Raw genomic sequence first — 19,709 nt, 5'->3', positions numbered from 1 at the left:
AGTCAAGGGCACGTACCTTGGTTGCAAGCTCCTCCCTGGCCCTGGCCCTGGTAGGGGCTTGTGCAGGAGGCAACCAATCAATGTGTCTCTCTCACATTGATGTTTCTCTCTGTCTTTCCCTCTCTCTTCCACTCTCTCTTAATCTTAATGGAAAAATATCCTCGAGTGAGGATTTTTTAAAAAAGGTTGTTTTTTTTTTGGGGGGGGGACAGGGAGGGAAAGGGAGAGAGAAAGAGAGAGAGAGAGAGAGAGAGAGAGAGAGGAGAGAAACATGGATGTTCGAGAGACATCAATCAGCTGCCTCTGGTACATGCCCCGACAGAGAACCAAACCCGCAACCCCGCATGTGCCCTGATGGGTAATCGAACCCACGACTTTTTGTTGTAAGAGATGACACTACAACCAACTGAGCCACATTGGCCAGGATGAAAACCTCCTCTTTTTAATACATGGGATAAGCACTAAAGATGTTCTAAAGTTATTCATCATTTAGAGCCACTTAATTATTGAATAGATAAGTTAAGTGAATAATTAAAATAATAATAGCCTTTAGAAGTGGTCAGAAACAAGCAGCTGATTATTTAAGAAAGAAAAATGCTAATAACTGAGAAGACTGCTCAGCCCAACAGAACACTGAAATCTTGAGAGGTCTCCCACTCTCCCCCACCCTCCAGAGATTCAAAAACAAACCTGTGTACCTTATACTGCTCTTTCCAACGACTCCTAGAGAATAAGTTCTCCAGACGAGGCTGAACAACGCGGTTGTCCAAATTATCAAGAGATGTCAGCATTTCTCGTACATATGATTCCTGCCTGGTGCGATCTGTTCAGGGGAATAACCACAAAAACAACAAAACAACAACAACAATCACTTTGCCCCTGTGAAATATTTAAATAACTGAATACTTAAGGATTTCTTTCCATAGCTCTAGGTTAGTTGGTTAGAAGCATTTTAAATTAAAATAAAATGTTAATGATGTGAAAAACATCATTCCATCTGAGCATTAGGGAAAGGAAAGAACCACCCAGGCCTTCTAATTGTTCCTTGAACACATCAAACGGAGTCTTTCCTAAGGGTTTTTAACTGCTGTGCTCTCTGCTGTGTCCTCCCTCACTGCAGCTTTTTGTTCAAAAGTCAACCTCTTGAGACATCTTCTTTGACCAATCTAACTTAGACTTTCTTTTTCTTTATCACTCTCGTATCTTTATCCTTTTCCCTCCAAGAACAAATATTATGTTATATATTTGTTTACTCATTGTCTGTCTCTTCCATTAGACTTTACGCAACATGAAGGCAGGAAGCTCATGTCATAGTCACTGCCATATCTCCAGCTCTCAAATAACGCCTGGCCCTTAGTCGGCTCTCAACAAATACTTGTTCAACAAGCTATGAATGAAACCTTATTTTGGCATGCAGATAGATAATTCAACAGAACATATTTATAGTCTTTATATAGTGTGCTAGATGCAAGAGATAAGTATATAAACATAAGGTATGCCTCTTCTCATGGTATTGAAAGGGAGAAAGGCAAAATAAATTTTCAATACAAGTATGAAAAGTACACACACATCAGTACCACCATACTCAGTATAATGACAGCACAACTGAGGGAGTGACAAGTACTATTTGAGTAGGTCATAGATAGCTTTAATAGTGAAAATGATTTCATACCCACCTGGACAATCTAGGGTAGAAAGGGATTATATTCTAGGGAGGATCAGCATGAGCAAAGGCACAGAAGCTTAAATCAGCATCACTTTTGGTGAAATTCAAGGAGCCTACAGAGGCTGGGACAACACATGAGTGTTGAACTACTCTGCTATTTTAAGAGTACATATCCTATATCTTCAAATTCACAGTGAATGCTCTAAGATCAGGGAGCTGTCACATTGTTTCTTTTGTCCTGTCCACATTTCAAATAATAAACAAGTTTTTGAATAGATTTTTGTACAGTTGATTTTAGAGGGAACAATAACTGGAGGGACCTACGGATGGGTCTCCTGTGTTTTTTTATACAATATATATGGTTGTTTAAAAATTAGAAAAAAAAATTGTTGCATTCATATTATTAGCTTACCATATAATGTTCCCAGGAATGATTCATCTAAAGCATTGATCAGGAGAGCCTTCACAACTCTTTCAAAGTGTGTGTAGGGATCACTAAAAGAAACTGAAATTAATTTAATATCAGAATCTAGTATACAAAACAATTCCTGAATATAATAGGTTCATTTATCTAAATCTAGGAAATGAATACTATAAATAGAAGAAATTGCTAATTATTCTAATTTTATAAATTAGTTGCCTCAGTGACTTCTCTGGTCATTCAACAAATCCCCATTTTCCAGATTTACTGGCATCTAATCCAAAGTTTCTATTGTTATTTCAAATAAATCTTCACTTTCCAAACTTATTTAGGGAAAATGAAGAGATATGCTGTAAAAACAATCAAGATCGTCCCCTGTTTACCTAAGTTTAATTATCAATTTTACAATTAGAGAGAGCAAGAGAAAAAACATCTATAGGTGGATTGTTCAATATGTACACCAAACTTCTTTTTCCTTTTCTTCAAAACATGTTACATGCAAAATTATCTGTGAAATTGCTACTCTCGCCAGAATCCCAGTGGCCATAAAAATTTCATTTCCCTTTCTGCTGCCCCTGATTTAGGATTTTCCACATCGATTTAGAAAACTATGTCTACTCTTTCTTATATCAAATATATAAGCCTAATTTCCCACTAACCCAATCTGGTCCATAATATCATTTATTTGACGAGACAGGCAATAATAAGAGAGATGGTCCCCACTATTTCCCATTGCTCTTGGATCAAGGTTTACTATGGCTGTGGACATGTTCTCTATAAAACACGACCCATTCCATGACCCAAACTGTCAACTCTGAGCATCGGTGAAGAGATATTAAAAGCAGCCGGAGTATTTCAGGAAAAATGGAAGATGCTTGGTAAGGGATGAAAGAAAAATAAGACCTATTATTAGCATCCATGGGTGAATTTGAACTTTGCTTTCAGTTGAAATAAAGCAAAGATGGGACTTAACATGGAGAAACTTTTAACCTATATGTTAGTTACTGAAAGATTTGTAACTAGCTCCTTTTTTAGAATTTAGGGGAAATTTTTAGTACACATTCTTGTTTAAAGGAAACGTCTTATTGAAGTACTAAAGTGAACAAAATAAAGCAGTAATAAAACTAAATGACAATAGCAGATTTAGAGGGCCTATGACTAATTGGAAAACATAAAAGAATTGATCATAGCAATTTATTAATATTTTAAAAAATCATTAGAACATAATTGGAAAATGAACTAATACTTCAAAAGAATTCAACTTTGATTTGACTATCAATATCAAGTACTAACAGATAATTTAATTTGTAAGTGTTAAAATGCACTTAAACTTTGTCTGGTACTTCTCAAATTATATTAAGAAAAAACTTCTGAAAATATTGATACGTTGAGCAAAAAAATCAAATCCATCCCCTATGCATCTAAATTTAACCAAAGGACTTTATATGCTAGCATATAGGCGTAACCAATGGACACAGACAACAGCGGCGTGAGGGCATGAGTGGGGGAGATGGGGGGGTAATGTGGGGATAAGGACACATGTAATAACTTAATCAATAAAAAATAAAAAAAATAAATTTAACTATCAAATAAATTGAAATATAATTTTTTTACCTCTGTATTTTTATGTCTTGAATGTGCTAATGCCCAAGATTAGTCACTTGCTATAGAGCTTGGGAATGGCTACTCTATCTCAAAGACCCTGACAGTGTCTCTTGAGGATTAGGAATAAAAGGACAGAGGATCAGAATCACCTGGACTTTTTTCTAATCACAGAATAACCTCCTACCAATGTGGATCAGAATCTCCTTCGAAAAGTCAAGAAGAAGGCCTTGACTTCATTGTGCTTGAGTGGATGGGTAGGTGGTGGTAGAATTATGCTCCTGGCCTCTCAAATTTAAAACAATGTACTGAGTAAGTATATGCCAGGCCCGTTTTATGCACTTATGTGTATTGCTTTATTTCTCACAACAAGCCTACTATGTAGTATCATGACTCTCAGTTTATTTTTATTCATTTATTTTTTGAGGGAGGGGGGAGAGAGAGAGCGAGAGAGAGAGAGAGAGAGAGAGATGAGAGAGACACAATGATTGGTTGCCTCCTCACTTAGCTTATTGTCAAGTCCATCATTCTGACTCTGAATCGTGGGTCCTTGCTGGGCTCTGCTAACAGCTTCCATCAGTTTAATGTCATATAGTTTAGACCAGTGATGGCGAGCCTATGACACGCGTGTCAGAGGTGACACGTGAACTCATTTTTTTGGTTGATTTTTCTTTGTTAAATGGCATTTAAATATATAAAATAAATATCAAAAATATAAGTCTTTGTTTTACTATGGTTGCAAATATCAAAAAATTTCTATATGTGACACGGCACCAGAGTTAAGTTAGGGTTTTTCAAAATGCTGACACGCCGAGCTCAAAAGGTTCGCCATCACTGGCCTACGCTCTAACCATGGAACACAGCAGCCAGGGCATGACCCTCCATTTATTTTTGGTTGAGGAAACAGATAGAGAGAAGGATGCAAAACTTCCCTAAAATCACACAGCTAGCGTTAAAACCAAGGTTGGGACCCAGGCACTCTGACTCCAGATTTCATTCTGTTATCCTTGGGAGATGTAGTTCTTCATGGTAGTGAGATTTGTCTTGAATACTACTATATTATTATACCTCAGAACATGAAATTTTAGACTTGGATGTGAAATTGGAGAAAATTAAATTCAAAGATCTCATCTTAAAATTAAGAAAAATGACACAATGATGACATAACTTATCCAAGGTCACACAACTAGATAGAGGCAGAATCGGAACTAGAGCTCAGACCTCCTCTAGAACTTTATTCAGTGCTATAACTCCTCCCTAGGTGGGCTTCTGTGGGAGAGCCTAGGAATATTGCTTACAACTTTTCTCCATGATTATAAAAAAAAAATTGCAAAAGTACACAGGAGAAAACCAACAATATTTGGGTTTACACAGAGGTTGATTTTTTCAAAGCAGTTAATCAGTTTCCCCACACCCAATCATTGGATAGTCTAGTCATTCTGTTGATTTTCCATGCACCCTTTATCATATGTTAATTCCATGTATTTGCTACGATTTTGTGTTAGTACTATCTTCCTACTGATCTGTCATTCTCATGTCAGGACTACACTGCTCTACTTATTGTAATTTTGTGATAATTTTTTATATCTGTGTTGATTTTCCATGCACCCTTTATCATATGTTAATTCCGTGTATTTGCTACGATTTTCTGTTAGCACCATCTTCCTACTGATCTGGTTGTCATTCTCATGTCAGGACTACATTGTTCTACTTATTGTAACTTTGTGATAACTTTTTATATCTGGGGGCAAGCCTTTTGATTTTCTCTGTTTTCAAATTTTATTTATTCTCCTATAGTATCTGTTCTTACAAATGAACTTTAGGATTGTTTTGTTCTTCAAACAATTTCAGAAGAATAACTTCTCATAGAGAAACATGCTGTGTCTCTATGCTTCATGTTTTCTTTTCTATTTCACAATAAAGTTTATTCTTGTACATAGCAAGCTATGTTTTTCTTATGATTATGCCTAGGAACTTAATTGTGTTTGCTAGAGTAAGTGGACTGCTCCTTCACTATACTGTTTAAATAATTATTGATGGTGTACAGTGAGTGTTTTTCTGAGACCTTTTATTAATTCCAAAACAGTAAGATTCTCTTAGATACTTGTGGAAAAGGAGCTCCTGGGACATTACAGAGCTAGAGGAAGAGATATTGTTTGGGAATTCCTGGGCACCAACTCTGCTTTATCCCCCTGCCCTGAGAAGGATGTGGTCTTGCTGTTTATTTTCAGAAACAAGAGAATGCTTATAAACATTATTTTAGGTAGATTTATCAGTGTACTTTCTTCTGCAATGTAGGTGTAAGCCCAGTGTAAAAGGGCAGAGGCAAAATAAGCTTCTTTCTCTAGTCTACCAGGTTCCACCTCAACTCCACATAGAGAAAAGAGAACATGAGAAAACTGTGGAAATATATGCTGCACCTATTTCTGCTCGCAATGAATTTATATTCTTCCTCTTAACTTCTGTATCCTTGATTAAATCAGAAACTTAGTTTATATAAATATATATACATCTAATCATATTATGTTCAAGCAATGTCTTTTCCTTATCAATAGAATATTTGTTTTACTTTCGTGTCTTGTTACACTGTTCAAAACACTAGGATAAAGTTCGTAAAAATATTTTTGTTTCGTTCTTTATTACAGAGACTATCCCTAGTGCTTTACTGTAAGTATGTTGACTGTTGGTTTAAAATATTCTTTGTTATGTAAAGGACATATGCTCATATGGACATTGAATTTTATCATATGCCTTTTTAGAATCTATTGAAATTATGGTTTAATTTTTCTCTTTTGACATTAATGTTATATTGATATGGCACCTAATGTTAATTTTTATAGTTCTAAAGAAACGGTTAGATAACTTTTTCTTTATTCTTGTAATTAGGAAAGTATTTCCTTCGCATGTCTATTTGCAAATCTTTTTCATCAACTTATTGGGATGTGTGCCTCTTTAATCTGCATAAAGTGTTTGACAACTCAGTATTTTCTTCTATCATACCTTTAAATTCCCATCTCCATATGTAAAGTCCAACCAAAAATACTACGTTTCTTATTCAAATATTCTTTTACGTCTCTCATTAAAGTTATGTAATTTTCTTTCTTTAGATTTGTCCTATATTTCACTCCCAGGAATTTGTGAAATAGGGTCTTCATTTAGATTCCTTTAAGTATTATCCTTTCCCTCAGAACTTTTTTTCTTCTCTACACTAGAACTTCTTAGGTTTAACCTATATGTCATTGATGAGAGTTTCTATACTGTTAATTCTGCTCCTTACCACTTTCTATGTAGATTTTATTTCTGACTTGATATTTTTAATTTACTAGCAATTTATCCTCATCTTAGCTAACTCCCTTTCATCTCAAATTGTTCTCTCCTCATAATTTCCTATTTCTTTTCCATAGACTGCAAAGCAAATGTTTTATATAATATTCTTCTGTTTCCTTTAATGACACGTTTTTCACAGGCATTTTTTTCCCTCTTGAGTCTTTAGGGCAATGTTTCCTATGCCTTTTGCGAAAATAGTTCACTGGTACTTTTTACTATCCTAGAGCAAGAGGGACAGTTCCAGGATTTAACCTTCAACATAAATGGCTGTGAGATTGTTCTCAGGCACTCTGTGCTGTGTTGATACAATGATTCTCTTTAAGTGTCAGGTGGAAAAGTTAATGTTCACTCTTAGTCCAATTTCCAGTCTTCTAGCAAGCATTTATCTAGCAAGGCACTAGAGATGTGCTTTTATATCTACTACTTGGTTCTCTGTCACTCTGAGCATATGATAGAGTACTGGGAAAATCATCCTCAGTACCCACAAATCTGAAGATTGTTCCGGTACTGCTGTACATAATAGTTTTAGTGAATGAACACTAGATAGATTTGGAATACAATGGACCACTGCTAGTCTACCCCTCTACACTCTATCGTATCTTATCTGGAAGTCTCAGTCTCAGAATAAATATAGAGAAATACAGGAATTGGTGAGAAGGGAAAATGACTATGATTTTCTTCCAGTGCTACAACCATGTAGCAGGAGGGGAAACTATTCTATTCTGAGGTGTTACTAATGTAACCACCATCACAACTGAGAAAACAATAGTTCTACATTCACCCCCCAAATTCACTGATGCTACCTCTCAATCATTTAGTTTTGGACATATTGAGTCTGAGGTGTCTTAAAGACACCCTGATGAAAATGTTTAATAAAGTGATGAAAATTTGGGCCATAGGCTTTGGAAAAAACTGCACTGGAAATAAAGGTTTTGGAATTTCTGTCTACAGATTAGGCTGAACTTATGGGAAAGAGACTTCCTGACGCATAAGTGAAATGAAGGTAGTTTGAGGGTGGAACCTTTAGAAACATCAATACTTACATGAGAAATGGGAAAAGAGGAAAGCAATATTAAAAAGACAAAGGCCAGAAAGAGTGCTAGCACAGAAGGTAACTAGAGAACTTTCTGAAAGTGTGAGTCATCAATGGTTGGTGATAAATCACATAGCAATACCAGGTTAATACAGACGAATTTCCTAGTTTGGTTGGTGATAAATCACATAGCAATACCAGGTTAATATAGACGAATTGAAGAGCATTCTGGCAACTAGGAAATTATCACTAACTTTAGTGAGAGCAATTGCACTGGATTAATGGGTGCAAGAGCCTGAGTACAATGCTTTGTAGAGTTACAGGAAACTTGAACAAAAATATTTAGAATAGTGGCTAATGGGACATGCCAACTCAAGTGAGAAAAGGCATTGGGTATGGTTACAAGTTAAGGAAAGACAGCTTATAAGGATAGAGCCAGAAGAAGCAATTGCAGTTAAGAACACACAAGATAAAATGTACTGCATAAAAAATGGATCACATCCCCCTCTGATGTAGAGATGCTCAGTAGTAAAAGCGAGCTCAGAGCTCCTTGGTATTTACCTAGTAAATGAGTTGAAAATGTATGTCCATAGGAATATCTACACATGGATGTTTATAGCAGCTTTATTCACAATTGCCAACACTTGGAAACAATGTGCCCGTCAACAGGTGAATGGATAAACAAACTGTGGTACATCCATACAATGGAATTATTCAGTGAAATGTGCTATCATGCCACATTGAGACATGGAGGAAACTTTAATGCATATTATTAAGTGAAAGCAGCCCATCTGAAAGGCTACATGCTGTGTGATTCCAACTATAAAACATTCTGGCAAAAATAAAACTATGTAAAAAGATTAGTGGTTGTCAGGGGCTCATAGTAGTGAGGAAAGGGTAAATAGGCGGAACACAAAGGATTTTTAGGATAGTGAAAGTATTCTGTATGATACTGTAATCATGCATATCTGTAATGTCACTATACATTTGTCAAAATCCACAGAATGTACTACTCAGCCATATAAAAGGAATGAAATGTTGTCATTTGTGACAAGATGGAAGAACCGAGAGGGTATTATGCTAAGTGAAGTAAGTCAGACACAGAAAAACTAATATGTATGATTTCACTTATATATGGAATCTAAATACATAAATGAACAAACAAAAGAAACAAACTCACAGATAACAGAGAACAAACTGATGGTTGCCAGATGGAAGGGGGTATAGAGATGAGAGAAAAAGGTGAAAGGGATTAAGAAGTACAAATTTTCAGTTACAAAATAATTACAGGGATGTAAAGTATAACATAGGAAAAATAGTCAATAATAATGTAGTAACTATGTATATGGTGCCAGGTGGGTACCAGACTTACTGTGGTGACCACTTCATAAGTTATAAAAATGTCTAATCATTACATTGTACACTTGAAACTAATGTAATACTGTATATCAACTGTAATTGAACAATACATTTTTAAAAATACCAAACAATCCATAGGATGTACAACACAAACAGTGAGCCCTGAGGTAAACTATGAACTACAGTTCATAATACTGCATCAATATTGGCTCATCATACCAGATGTACCAATGCAAGAGGTTAATAACAAGCAAGCACAAAGGTGTAGAATAGAGAAGGAAGTTAAAATAGTTCTACATGCTGGACTTTTATTTTCATTAATTAGGTGTGGGTATGAGTGGGTATCTCTCAGCAAATGTTCTATCACATTTTAGATATTATAATCCAGAATGATGGGATACCCTCTAATTGAATTTCCCTGATGTTCAAATATTGAGGTGGTAAGTGAACCAATGCTTATTGATCTAAGTACAATAGTCATTCACTTTCAATACATAAATGCCTATCACTGACATTTCTGTAACTGCTAAAGTTCTTTAAATTTGATGTACAGCTCAACCTATTTCATTACAAATCAAGTGATTAAATTGAATTATAATACACTTAGTTTTTTCCCTTATAAAAAAATTAAGAAAAAAGTGTACCTCCAACAGCCTGTTTGAATTCACATATATAATTATAGGGATCAGAATAATACATACTTAAAGATACCCTAAACGTTCAGGGTCCTATTATTTATATTTTCATTAACTATATGATAATATGAAAGCTTCTACTTTCCTATTGCTGACAGGTTTCACTGAGCGATGCTTCAAGTCCTGTAGACCCCTGTATATCCCCAAGTCCATTTGTGATCTGTGAGGTCAAAGCAGTAACACTAAGATAATCACGTGTTATTTTTACTTGTTGAGATTTTGAATGATGGTGCAAAAGTAACTATGGGTAAGGCAACTGGCCCCCTAGCATGGAGGCAGCACCAAACTACTAGTGATCACTGCTATGCACTCAGTAACCAAGCTACTTTCACTTAAGAATGTCCCTGACAAAGTAGTAAAACATTATTAATTTTATTAAGTCTTGAGTACCATCTTTTGAGCATTTAATGTGATGAAATGGGATGTATGCATAAAGTAGTTGTGTTGCATATCAAAGTACAATCAATCATACTTTGAGAAAAACTGAGTTGGGAGCTTAAAAAGCCACAACTGTCACAATGCACCATGTTTACTTGAAAGAAAGACTGACAAACTATGGTTATGCTGGCATTTGTCAAATACTTTCTCAAAAAAGAACAAAGAACTCACGTTTTTGTTGCCAAAGACAAAAAAAAAATAAACTTTTAAGTAGAAAGTAGAATTTTGAAAAAATTTTATCTGTTACTATGAACTTGACAGCTTTCCCAACCTAAAGAATTTTCTGATAAGACTGGTGGTGATACCAAATATTAAAAACACTGTATCATGAAATGTATCAATATTTAGAAGATTTGTAAAACCTAGTGAACCAATATTTTCCAGATGACCAATGCATGATGTTACAAAATCATGCATGGGTAAAAAAAGATTGATTCAAAGTGCAAGATGGACCAATACATTGTAATGTAAATACATACTAAAATTTCACTTATATGATTTCAGATTTCATATTACAACTATTCTTTAAGATGCTATGACTTATCTACATTTTATGTTGTGTCCAATGAGAATATACACAATTACTTTGAAAAAACTCCTCCCTTTTCCAGCTATTTGTGTGAAGCAAGATTGTCTTCATCTATTTCAACAAAATACATCACAACAGACTGAATGCAAAACCAGATATAAGACCCCAACTGCCTTGCCTCCTATTAAGCTGGTCATGAAATATATTTCTTAAAATGTAAAACATTGCTACAGCCGGGGGTTCAGTTGGTTGGAGCATCATTCCGTACACCAAAAAGATTGCAGGTTTGATGCTCCGTTGGGCACATGCATGGGTTGCAGTCAGGGCATATGGTGGATGGGAGAGGGGGGAGCAGCCAATGGAAGTTTCTCTTTCTCTCAAATCAATAAACATATCCTGCCCAGCCAGCGAGGCTCAGTGGTTGAGCATTGATCTATGAACCAGGAAGTCACAATTTGAGGTTTGATTCCTGGTCGGTCAGGGCACATGCCTAGATTGCAGGCTTGATCCCCAGTGTGGGGCATGCAGGAGGCAGCCAATCAATGATTCTTTTCATCACTGATGTTTCTCTCTCTCTTTCCCTCTATGAAATCAATAAAAATATATTAACAAAGAATTGCTGTTTCGAATCAAGAACTTGCATATTTAATTTTTTGTTGTTGTTGTTGTTGGCTCATCCTTGCCTGAGAGTCACTCACAGGTTCCCATCTCCTTAGCAGGAGACCCCAGGCCTTCACAGTCTGAACCCCAATACCTGGTGGACCACTCTGTGCCTACCCCCCACCAGGTCCCCTGTTGCAGCCCAGTGGACCTTTTCCATGTAACTGGTAAATACTGTGACCTTTCACAATGTTACATGTTCGTACATATTCACCTCATCTGAATTGTCTTTCCTTGAAATCATCAGGGACATACCTATTTGTTCTTCATGTTCTAGCACAAACGTCCCCTCGCTGTGTCAGAATGTCTGTGTCCCCTGCAAATTCAAATGATGATCCTCATGCCCCATGTGATAGTGTTAGGAGGTGGGGCCTTTGGGAGGCGATTAGGCCATGAAGGCAGAACTCTAATGAATGAGATTAATGCCTTTATAAACAATGCCCAAGAAAACTTCCTTGCCTCTCCACCATGTGAGGAAATAATGAGAAGTCTGCACCCCGAAAGATGGCCCTCACCCGATCATTCTGGCACCATGATCCCAGATGTATGAGAAATAACTTCCCGTTGTTATAAGCCCCCCCAGTCTAAGTTTTACCACACTAAGACAACACTCATCTCATTTTTTGTAACACCTGCTCATTTTGAAGTACTGATTACTTGTGTGCTCGTCAATTCCAGTAGAGTCTGAGTTCCTCAAAAGTGGGGACCATGCCTTTATTCCTCTGTGGATCTCAGCTCCCAAGACTAAGGAATGTTTGTGGATGAAACATACCCCAGGAAGTGGGAGGCAGTAGATTAAAGGCCAACACAGCTCTCTGCCCCTGTGTTTCTTGGACCGGAAGTGTCATGGTCCATTGTAAGGAGATGTGGGTGAGGATTTTTTTTAAAAGTAAAACAATGTCATTCTCATTTTGGGAGAAAAACAGTTATTTTTCATAAAAAATGTTGTTTACGTTTAATAAGTTTATTAATGTTATTTTTAAGTGAACTAATAAGTAAATATGTTTTGAACTTCCGTTTTGTATTTCTACAATAGTAAATGCTGATAGTTATAACCCACAAAAACAAAAGCTCTTTGGGATCCTCAATAATTTTTAAGAGTATAAACGGTTCCTGAAACCACTAGGATAAACTATTATCAAACAAATTAAAGTTCAGAAAATGAAGTCACAGTTCCTAATCAATTTACAACATGACAGTAACAGGCTGATTTCATACCTGATATAATATCATGATTAGAATAACCATAAAACATTTTCTTGAGATTTAACTTACAAAGTGAATTAGATTTCAGTTGTGATGTAGCCAATTGTTCTCCTCGCTGGCTTTCATTCTCTTCATCACCCTCCTCATCTGGTACTACAAAGTCATCAATAATGTAATTATCTCCATCTTCATCAGATTCATCAACCTCCTCCTCCTCATCTTCATCACTCTCCTCCTCATCTTCATCATTTTCATCACTGATTGGGCAGGATTCCCTTTCAGAGTCCTAATTAAATTAAAACATATTTCTTCAGTAAATTATATGGATATGATATTAAAAGATTAAATCCCAAACCCAAACAAATGATGCATAGAAATTAATTTCATATTTTAAGGTAAAAAATTATGTTAAATGTTTAAATTTGAAAATTATATGTTTAAAATAGACATTAAGATTATAAGAAGATAAAAACAGGAAATACCATACAAAACAAAGTCTTCCAATATTACAAGAAAGATGTTCATGGATACTTTATTAAAAATAAATTCTAGAATTATAGAGAAATAGAACAGACTCAGCCCTTTCATTTTTATAAACAGTAAATACTTTTAAGTAAAAATTTAAAAACAGCAACAAAACCAATAAAATAAAACACACCTCAAGATCTCTACTACTATTACGTCTCTGATGAGATCTTTGTTTTGAGAGTTCTTTCAGCTTCTGGAGTATTTCTTGCTTTCTTGCAGTGGAAGTTTTCTCAGGTTGATTCTGCTCCATCTCCGCTGAAGAACATTCATCTTCAACCACTCGACGCGGACGTTTAACACCTACTTTCCTCACCAGTACGTCGCTGTCACCACTCTCATCACTGTCACTCATCACCAAGGTTCTTCTTCTCTTCCCTCGCTTTACGTTTTCTTCTTCTAAATCCTCCTCTATTATTTGCTCAGTGTGCTTGCTGAGATCAGCATCCTCTGGACTTGAATGCTTTTCCTGGTCTGGTAAATCAATACTACTCTGATTGCCTTTGTTATTTTCTCCTTCATTTGTTGAACTGTTGCCAGTGTCAATGAGATGCTCACAGTTGTTGCCTTCACTTTCAACTTTAACTAACTTAAGCTCACTTTCATCTTCTGGCTTTTTATTACTTTGAAGCCCTTTGTTACTAGCAAGCTCTTCATCACTGTCAATACTTTCATCACTATCACGCTCTTCATCACTCTCAAGGTCTTCACTCTCAAGGTCTTCATCACTATCCAATAACTGTGAGATACTTCTTTTAGTCCGCTTCCAATCAATTCGAGATTTCTGCTCACGCTCTTGAATTTTAGAATTCCTCCTTGTTTCACGTACCATTTTCACTTAAGCTTCTACAAAATAAAGTTATTAGGAATATAATAATGATAACCAGATTACAACAATGAATGCATTTATGGTACAAACTATATTTATTTGGTATTATAAAATGGTTCACAAAGGTAACATCACATGAACTACTTGAGTGAAGATGGCAGGATAGTTATTCAGCAAATAATTTATTGGGCCCAGCTATGTTGGTTTGGTGGTTGAGCGCAGACCTATGAACTAGGAGGTCAAGGTTCGATTCCCTGTCAGGGCATATGCTTGGGTTGTAGGTTTGATCCCCAATTGTGCAGGAGGCGGCTGATCAATAATTCTCTCTCCACATTGATGTTTCTCTCTCTCTCTCCCTCTCCCTTCCTCAATCAATATCAATAAAGATATTTTTTTAAAAATACAAATAATTTATTGAACATCTATGAAATCATTATATGAACATCTCTTCTGAATTATGCTATATGTTTTGCTAAAAGAGATACATAGAAAAATCATGGTACTGTTCTTCAGAAGATTATTATCCATTTATAGAAATAAAACATATAAACATATAGTAAGAAAAATGCAAGGTAGTATTCATTTAGTACCAAGTAAATGATAAAAATAACCAATAAAAGTGTAAAGTTCAGAAAGATCAGAATAGCATGTGCTTCACTAAAGGTTTTATTGAACAGATATGATCTGATAGACTTCCAACAAATTGGTTATATTTGAACAAAAAGAATGAAAGAAATAAGTGATTTCGGGCAGATAAAAATGGTAAGGTCAAAACTTTGTCATTGAGAAAGAACATAATAAGTTTATTAAATAATAATGTGACCTAAAAGGTGTGATAAAAGGTTTTATGCTGGAAACATAACACAAGTATAGAGAAGTAGGATGAGATTATCAGAATGGTTCATCCTGTAAGCAAAGAAAAATTCTGAACAGAGATATGACATGAATTATAACATAAAGGATAAATCAATTTATGTAAAGCAAGTTATAAAGTCATAATTGACATAAAAAAGACAGTGGTGCAAAGCTGAGAGACAACTATCCACTAAGATTGCAACCTTTATATAATTTACAAAATGGCAATGGCTTTAAACCACTCAAAGTTAAAGATACAATATAATACAACAGAAAACTTATTAACAATCCAATAACATAACCAGATAAAAAGAAGTTTCATGGTAAAGCAGAGCATGATATTGGGAAAGGAAAACAAATGCTGTAAGTTTCCAATTCAGAAAAGGATGAACTCCATCAAAATTATCACAAGCATATAGTAAAGGAACACTTAGAGACAAGATAACTAGAAAAACAATAACACAGTAGCACATATATACTTCTGTGGTTGCTAAGGAAACTAGAAATATCACAATGTAATAAGACTGACCTCATAATCCTCTTATAAGATAAATGGCCAATATGCAAATTGTCCCCTGGATCAGGAGTTCGACCAGGGGGCAGGGCCAGCTGGCCAACCGCCAGTGGCCCCTCCCCCTAGCCAGGCAACCTCCGGCAGCCCCTCCCCCGGCCGGCCAAATTGGCCCCAATCGGGGCAGTCAGGCCGGACCCCACCCATGTAGAAATTCGTGCCCTGGGCCTCTAGTCCTATATAATAAAACCCTAATATTCAAATAGACCAACCGGCAGAACGACCAGTCGCTATGATGTGCACTGACCACCAGGGGGCAGACACTCAATGCAGGAGCTGCCCCCTGGTGGTCAATGTTGGTGAGTGCAGTGGCGGTGGCAGGGGCCTCTCTCACCTCTACCGCAGATGAGTGGTAAGGAGTGAGGGGTCTCAAACTGCGAGAGCCCCGGACTGCAAGAGAGATGTCAGCTTAGACCCGATCCCCCTGGAAGGCGGACATCCCCTGAGTGGTCCTGGACTGCAAGAGGGCACAGGCCGGGCTGAGGGACTCCCCCACCCCTCGTGTGCACAAATTTCATGCACCAGGCCTCTAGTTCATGTATAAGAGCTTATGTATTCAACTGAGTGCTATATCCTTCAAATCACCCCTTTGAGGCTGATTATTCCAATATTTCTACTATGGCACAGAATATTCCTGGAGGTTTTCTATAAACCATAGTATCAAATGTATATATAAATATATGAAAATAATCTCACTTCATTTTTATCCCAAAGAGTGGTTTATATACAAATTTTATTCACTGGTCTCAGTTATAAAAGACTGTGTGAGAACTTTCCAGAAATTAAATCCAATTTCAAAAGATAAAGATTAAGTACCATTAAAGATATCTTTTTAAAGTGTTGCAAACTGAAGGTAATTTCAGAATTTTTTATAAACAATGGCAATATTACTAAACCAAGTTTATAGCTTCCCAAAGTGATTGCTTTTTGGGGGGTGAGAGAAATAACCACTCATTTGATTGTACAAATTCTGATTATTTATAAGGTAATGTGACTACTCCTATAATGGTAACAACTCATAGAAAATCAGAACAATTGTTGTTAAGATTATACAAGAGAAATTAGAGTGTAGGCTGAAGTCCCATCTTATCACGGTAACTACTGCACAATATATTTAGCACTGAAACAGCAATTTAACAAATCCCAGTAAACAGACCAAACATTCTGCTATTTGAAATTATACTTGGGTTGTGTCTCATAGAAGGCTTATGTTAAAATCAGCAAAGAAAATTATGTGTGGCTAAAATTACCCTTGAAAAATACATTACTGTTTAAAGTGTTGTTTTTTTGTATACCACACTGTTCAAAATATGTCCACCCAGTTTCTCCTCCATGTTTTAAACAAATTACTGTGTTTCCGTTTTATTAAACACCAGACAAATTAGGCAGCTTATATTTTGAAGCCATATTGTACAAAGGAGTATTTTTAAAGCACATATAGTTAAATTTGCATAAACTAAGTGTGTCTGTGCTTTACACTGTACTGAGAAAGGGAAGGCTTTCTAATAAATCTGACCTGGGAGAAATAATAACAAATTATAAAAAACAAGTGACAAATATGGCTTCTGTAGATACACTAAAGCAAATATGAACAGTAGGAATATGAAATGAAAGATTTTATTAGTACTCAAAAACAGTTTCATATACACTAGATGATTAACTCACAATATATACCATACTCTAAACACATTTATCATATCAACAGGTGATTCCTATGACAATGGTAAAAACAAGTAAGAATGTCACACTATAAAAATACCAATGACTGCACAGTTCAGCTATTTGAAAAAGCCCTGTCTGTATATATTTTCAGTGCATTTTTATATATCTTTTGAAATCTTGACAATAATCTTAAAAGGAAGATATTATCTATCTTTATTTATAAAAACCAAACCCAAGGACATAGACTTTAAATGACTTACTGAAGATCACACAGCCTGTTAGTGAGAGAGGAAGGTCTGGAAACCAGGGCTCCTGACTCCCAGTCCAGTGCAACACAGGGACTGCTGCCAATATTATGTTTGCACGAGGTAGTAAAAATTATGCCTTTAAAAAGCCATTATTTTTTATCTCTCACTCATGCTAAATTTTCGCTTCAGAAAATAATCATTAAAATAATTTAAAGTTTACAAACATGCTTCTTTAATTACATAACTAAACTGCATGTGGGTTTATGCCAGAAACTTCTAAAAATTAATTATCCAACAGGAAAGAAAATAATGTACTAAAGAGATGAAAATCTGTAGAATTCTCTCTCATTTTATTGATTACACTTAGCACAAAATTTAAGGGATTCCCCATTAGGTTAAAAAGTAAAAAATTGAAAAAAAGGCAGTTTCTTATTAGAAAAATTTTATTTTGGAAAACTTTAGTGTTAAATATTTGAGGGGGCACATTTTATTTAATTAAAATAAATCATGTTTCATTTGGTCAACTAGCAAATAAATGTCCATGGTCTCTCCATATTTCAAAATTATCACTTATATTAACAATGTCAAAAATTCTGAAAAAGAAGATAATTTGAATATGATGGTTCCTCTTTTTAAAATTGCGGATAGTTTCACTATGTTAGCTGAGGGTGGTGGGGTGTGAAAGAATGACGACAGAGGAAAAAGGAAGTGAACTGAACCTGAGAGAAATGAGAGGGTAAAGCTAAGTTGATAGGTTAGACATTTCTTCGCCGTTAGAATTAAAGAATCCATGCATATGGATGTAATTTCTATATACGCTGAGTATACATTCAATTTCTGGAAATGAGAATTTAATGAAGCTTCTCCAATGACACCTTATCTTTCATCAACAAGAAAAGTATCAGAGACTCCAAAACAGGAAGCACGAACTAAGTGAATGAAGAGGATCAGTATTCCCACACCTTTGTGTGTCATGTAAGATGCACATACATGGCGAAGCTGACTGCCGAACAACGTAATGGTAACACTCCACCTGGCTTGTGTTCTTTCTCTAACACAGCAAGTACACACCAGTAAAGGGTACGTGAATGCCACTCGCATTTCTCATCAGAAGAAATATCCTTCCTTCAATCTCTAGACTCTGAGGTTAATTAATTCTCAGGAGAAGATTCAAACACGAGGAACTGTATTTACAGGGCCAGAAGGTTGAGAACCACTGCTACACTGTAAGATCTGAAGCGCAGTGAAACCCACGAGGAGGGATACAGTCCTACTTGTAAGCCATCACCTCTCCTGGATGCTTTTCTGTGACAGTTTGGAGGGGCAACCTGGATAAGCAAAGGAATGGTGAGTTGAAGCATTCTACGCGCGGGCACACGCCGAGGAACTGTATTTACAGGGCCAGAAGGTTGAGAACCACTGCTACACTGTAAGATCTGAAGCGCAGTGAAACCCACGAGGAGGGATACAGTCCTACTTGTAAACCATCACCTCTCCTGGATGTCTGCTTTTCTGTGACAGTTTAGAGGGGCAACCTGGATAAGCAAAGGAATGGTGATTTGAAGCATCCTACGCGCGGGCACACGTCCTGCACTGTGGCACCGCTAGGAGAAATCAACAACAGGGTCTCCGCTCCCTAGGAGCTCACAATCTTATGGAATTATGGAGGACATCAAGCCGAGTCCGCATAATACAGGACGCAGTGAATCAATTGATCACAGTTCTTCCACTGGCTGGGGAAATGGGCAGCAAGGAATAGGAAATAGAAAAACAGGAAGACACACCTAAAGACAGGAAAGACAATTCTCTACCCCGCCCCTCCCCCCACACACACACTTATTTTCACGGTGCAACACTCCACCATTTCGCAGAGTGGATCCTGCCAGTTTGGCGTCCCTGACAACTACGGTATCCATCACAATCTGTGCCGCTGAAGGTGGCTCCATACCCCCAGCAGGGATGAGCGGCAGCAGGAGGAACAGATTCTCCCGGGAGGAAACACCAAGAAACACTAGAGTCATTTCCAGGACAACAAACCTGGCTCTAGGCGGGACGCAGGTGCCCGCGCCGCGCGCCCGCGGTC

The 19,709-nt window shown here is 36.5% G+C and overlaps 1 protein-coding gene across 1 annotated transcript in view; it reads right to left on the bottom strand.

The window, feature by feature from the left end:
• Positions 1-19,709, bottom strand: part of CCDC82 (coiled-coil domain containing 82) — a 34,465-nt gene extending 14,756 nt beyond the window's left edge. The window contains exons 1-5 of the mRNA XM_005856731.2: positions 19,664-19,709; positions 13,595-14,307; positions 13,006-13,222; positions 2,079-2,171; positions 699-823 (exon numbers count right to left, since the gene is read on the bottom strand). Coding sequence (XP_005856793.1) covers positions 699-823; positions 2,079-2,171; positions 13,006-13,222; positions 13,595-14,293 — 1,134 coding nt within the window. The 5' untranslated portion in view covers positions 14,294-14,307; positions 19,664-19,709. The remainder of the gene's footprint in view (positions 1-698; positions 824-2,078; positions 2,172-13,005; positions 13,223-13,594; positions 14,308-19,663) is intronic.

Source organism: Myotis brandtii, unplaced genomic scaffold, assembly GCF_000412655.1.
Source record: "Myotis brandtii unplaced genomic scaffold, ASM41265v1 scaffold1043, whole genome shotgun sequence".
Classification (NCBI taxonomy): domain Eukaryota; kingdom Metazoa; phylum Chordata; class Mammalia; order Chiroptera; family Vespertilionidae; genus Myotis; species Myotis brandtii.
The sequence above is the reverse complement of the archived record's forward strand: the minus strand, read 5'-3'. Positions and strand labels throughout refer to the sequence as shown.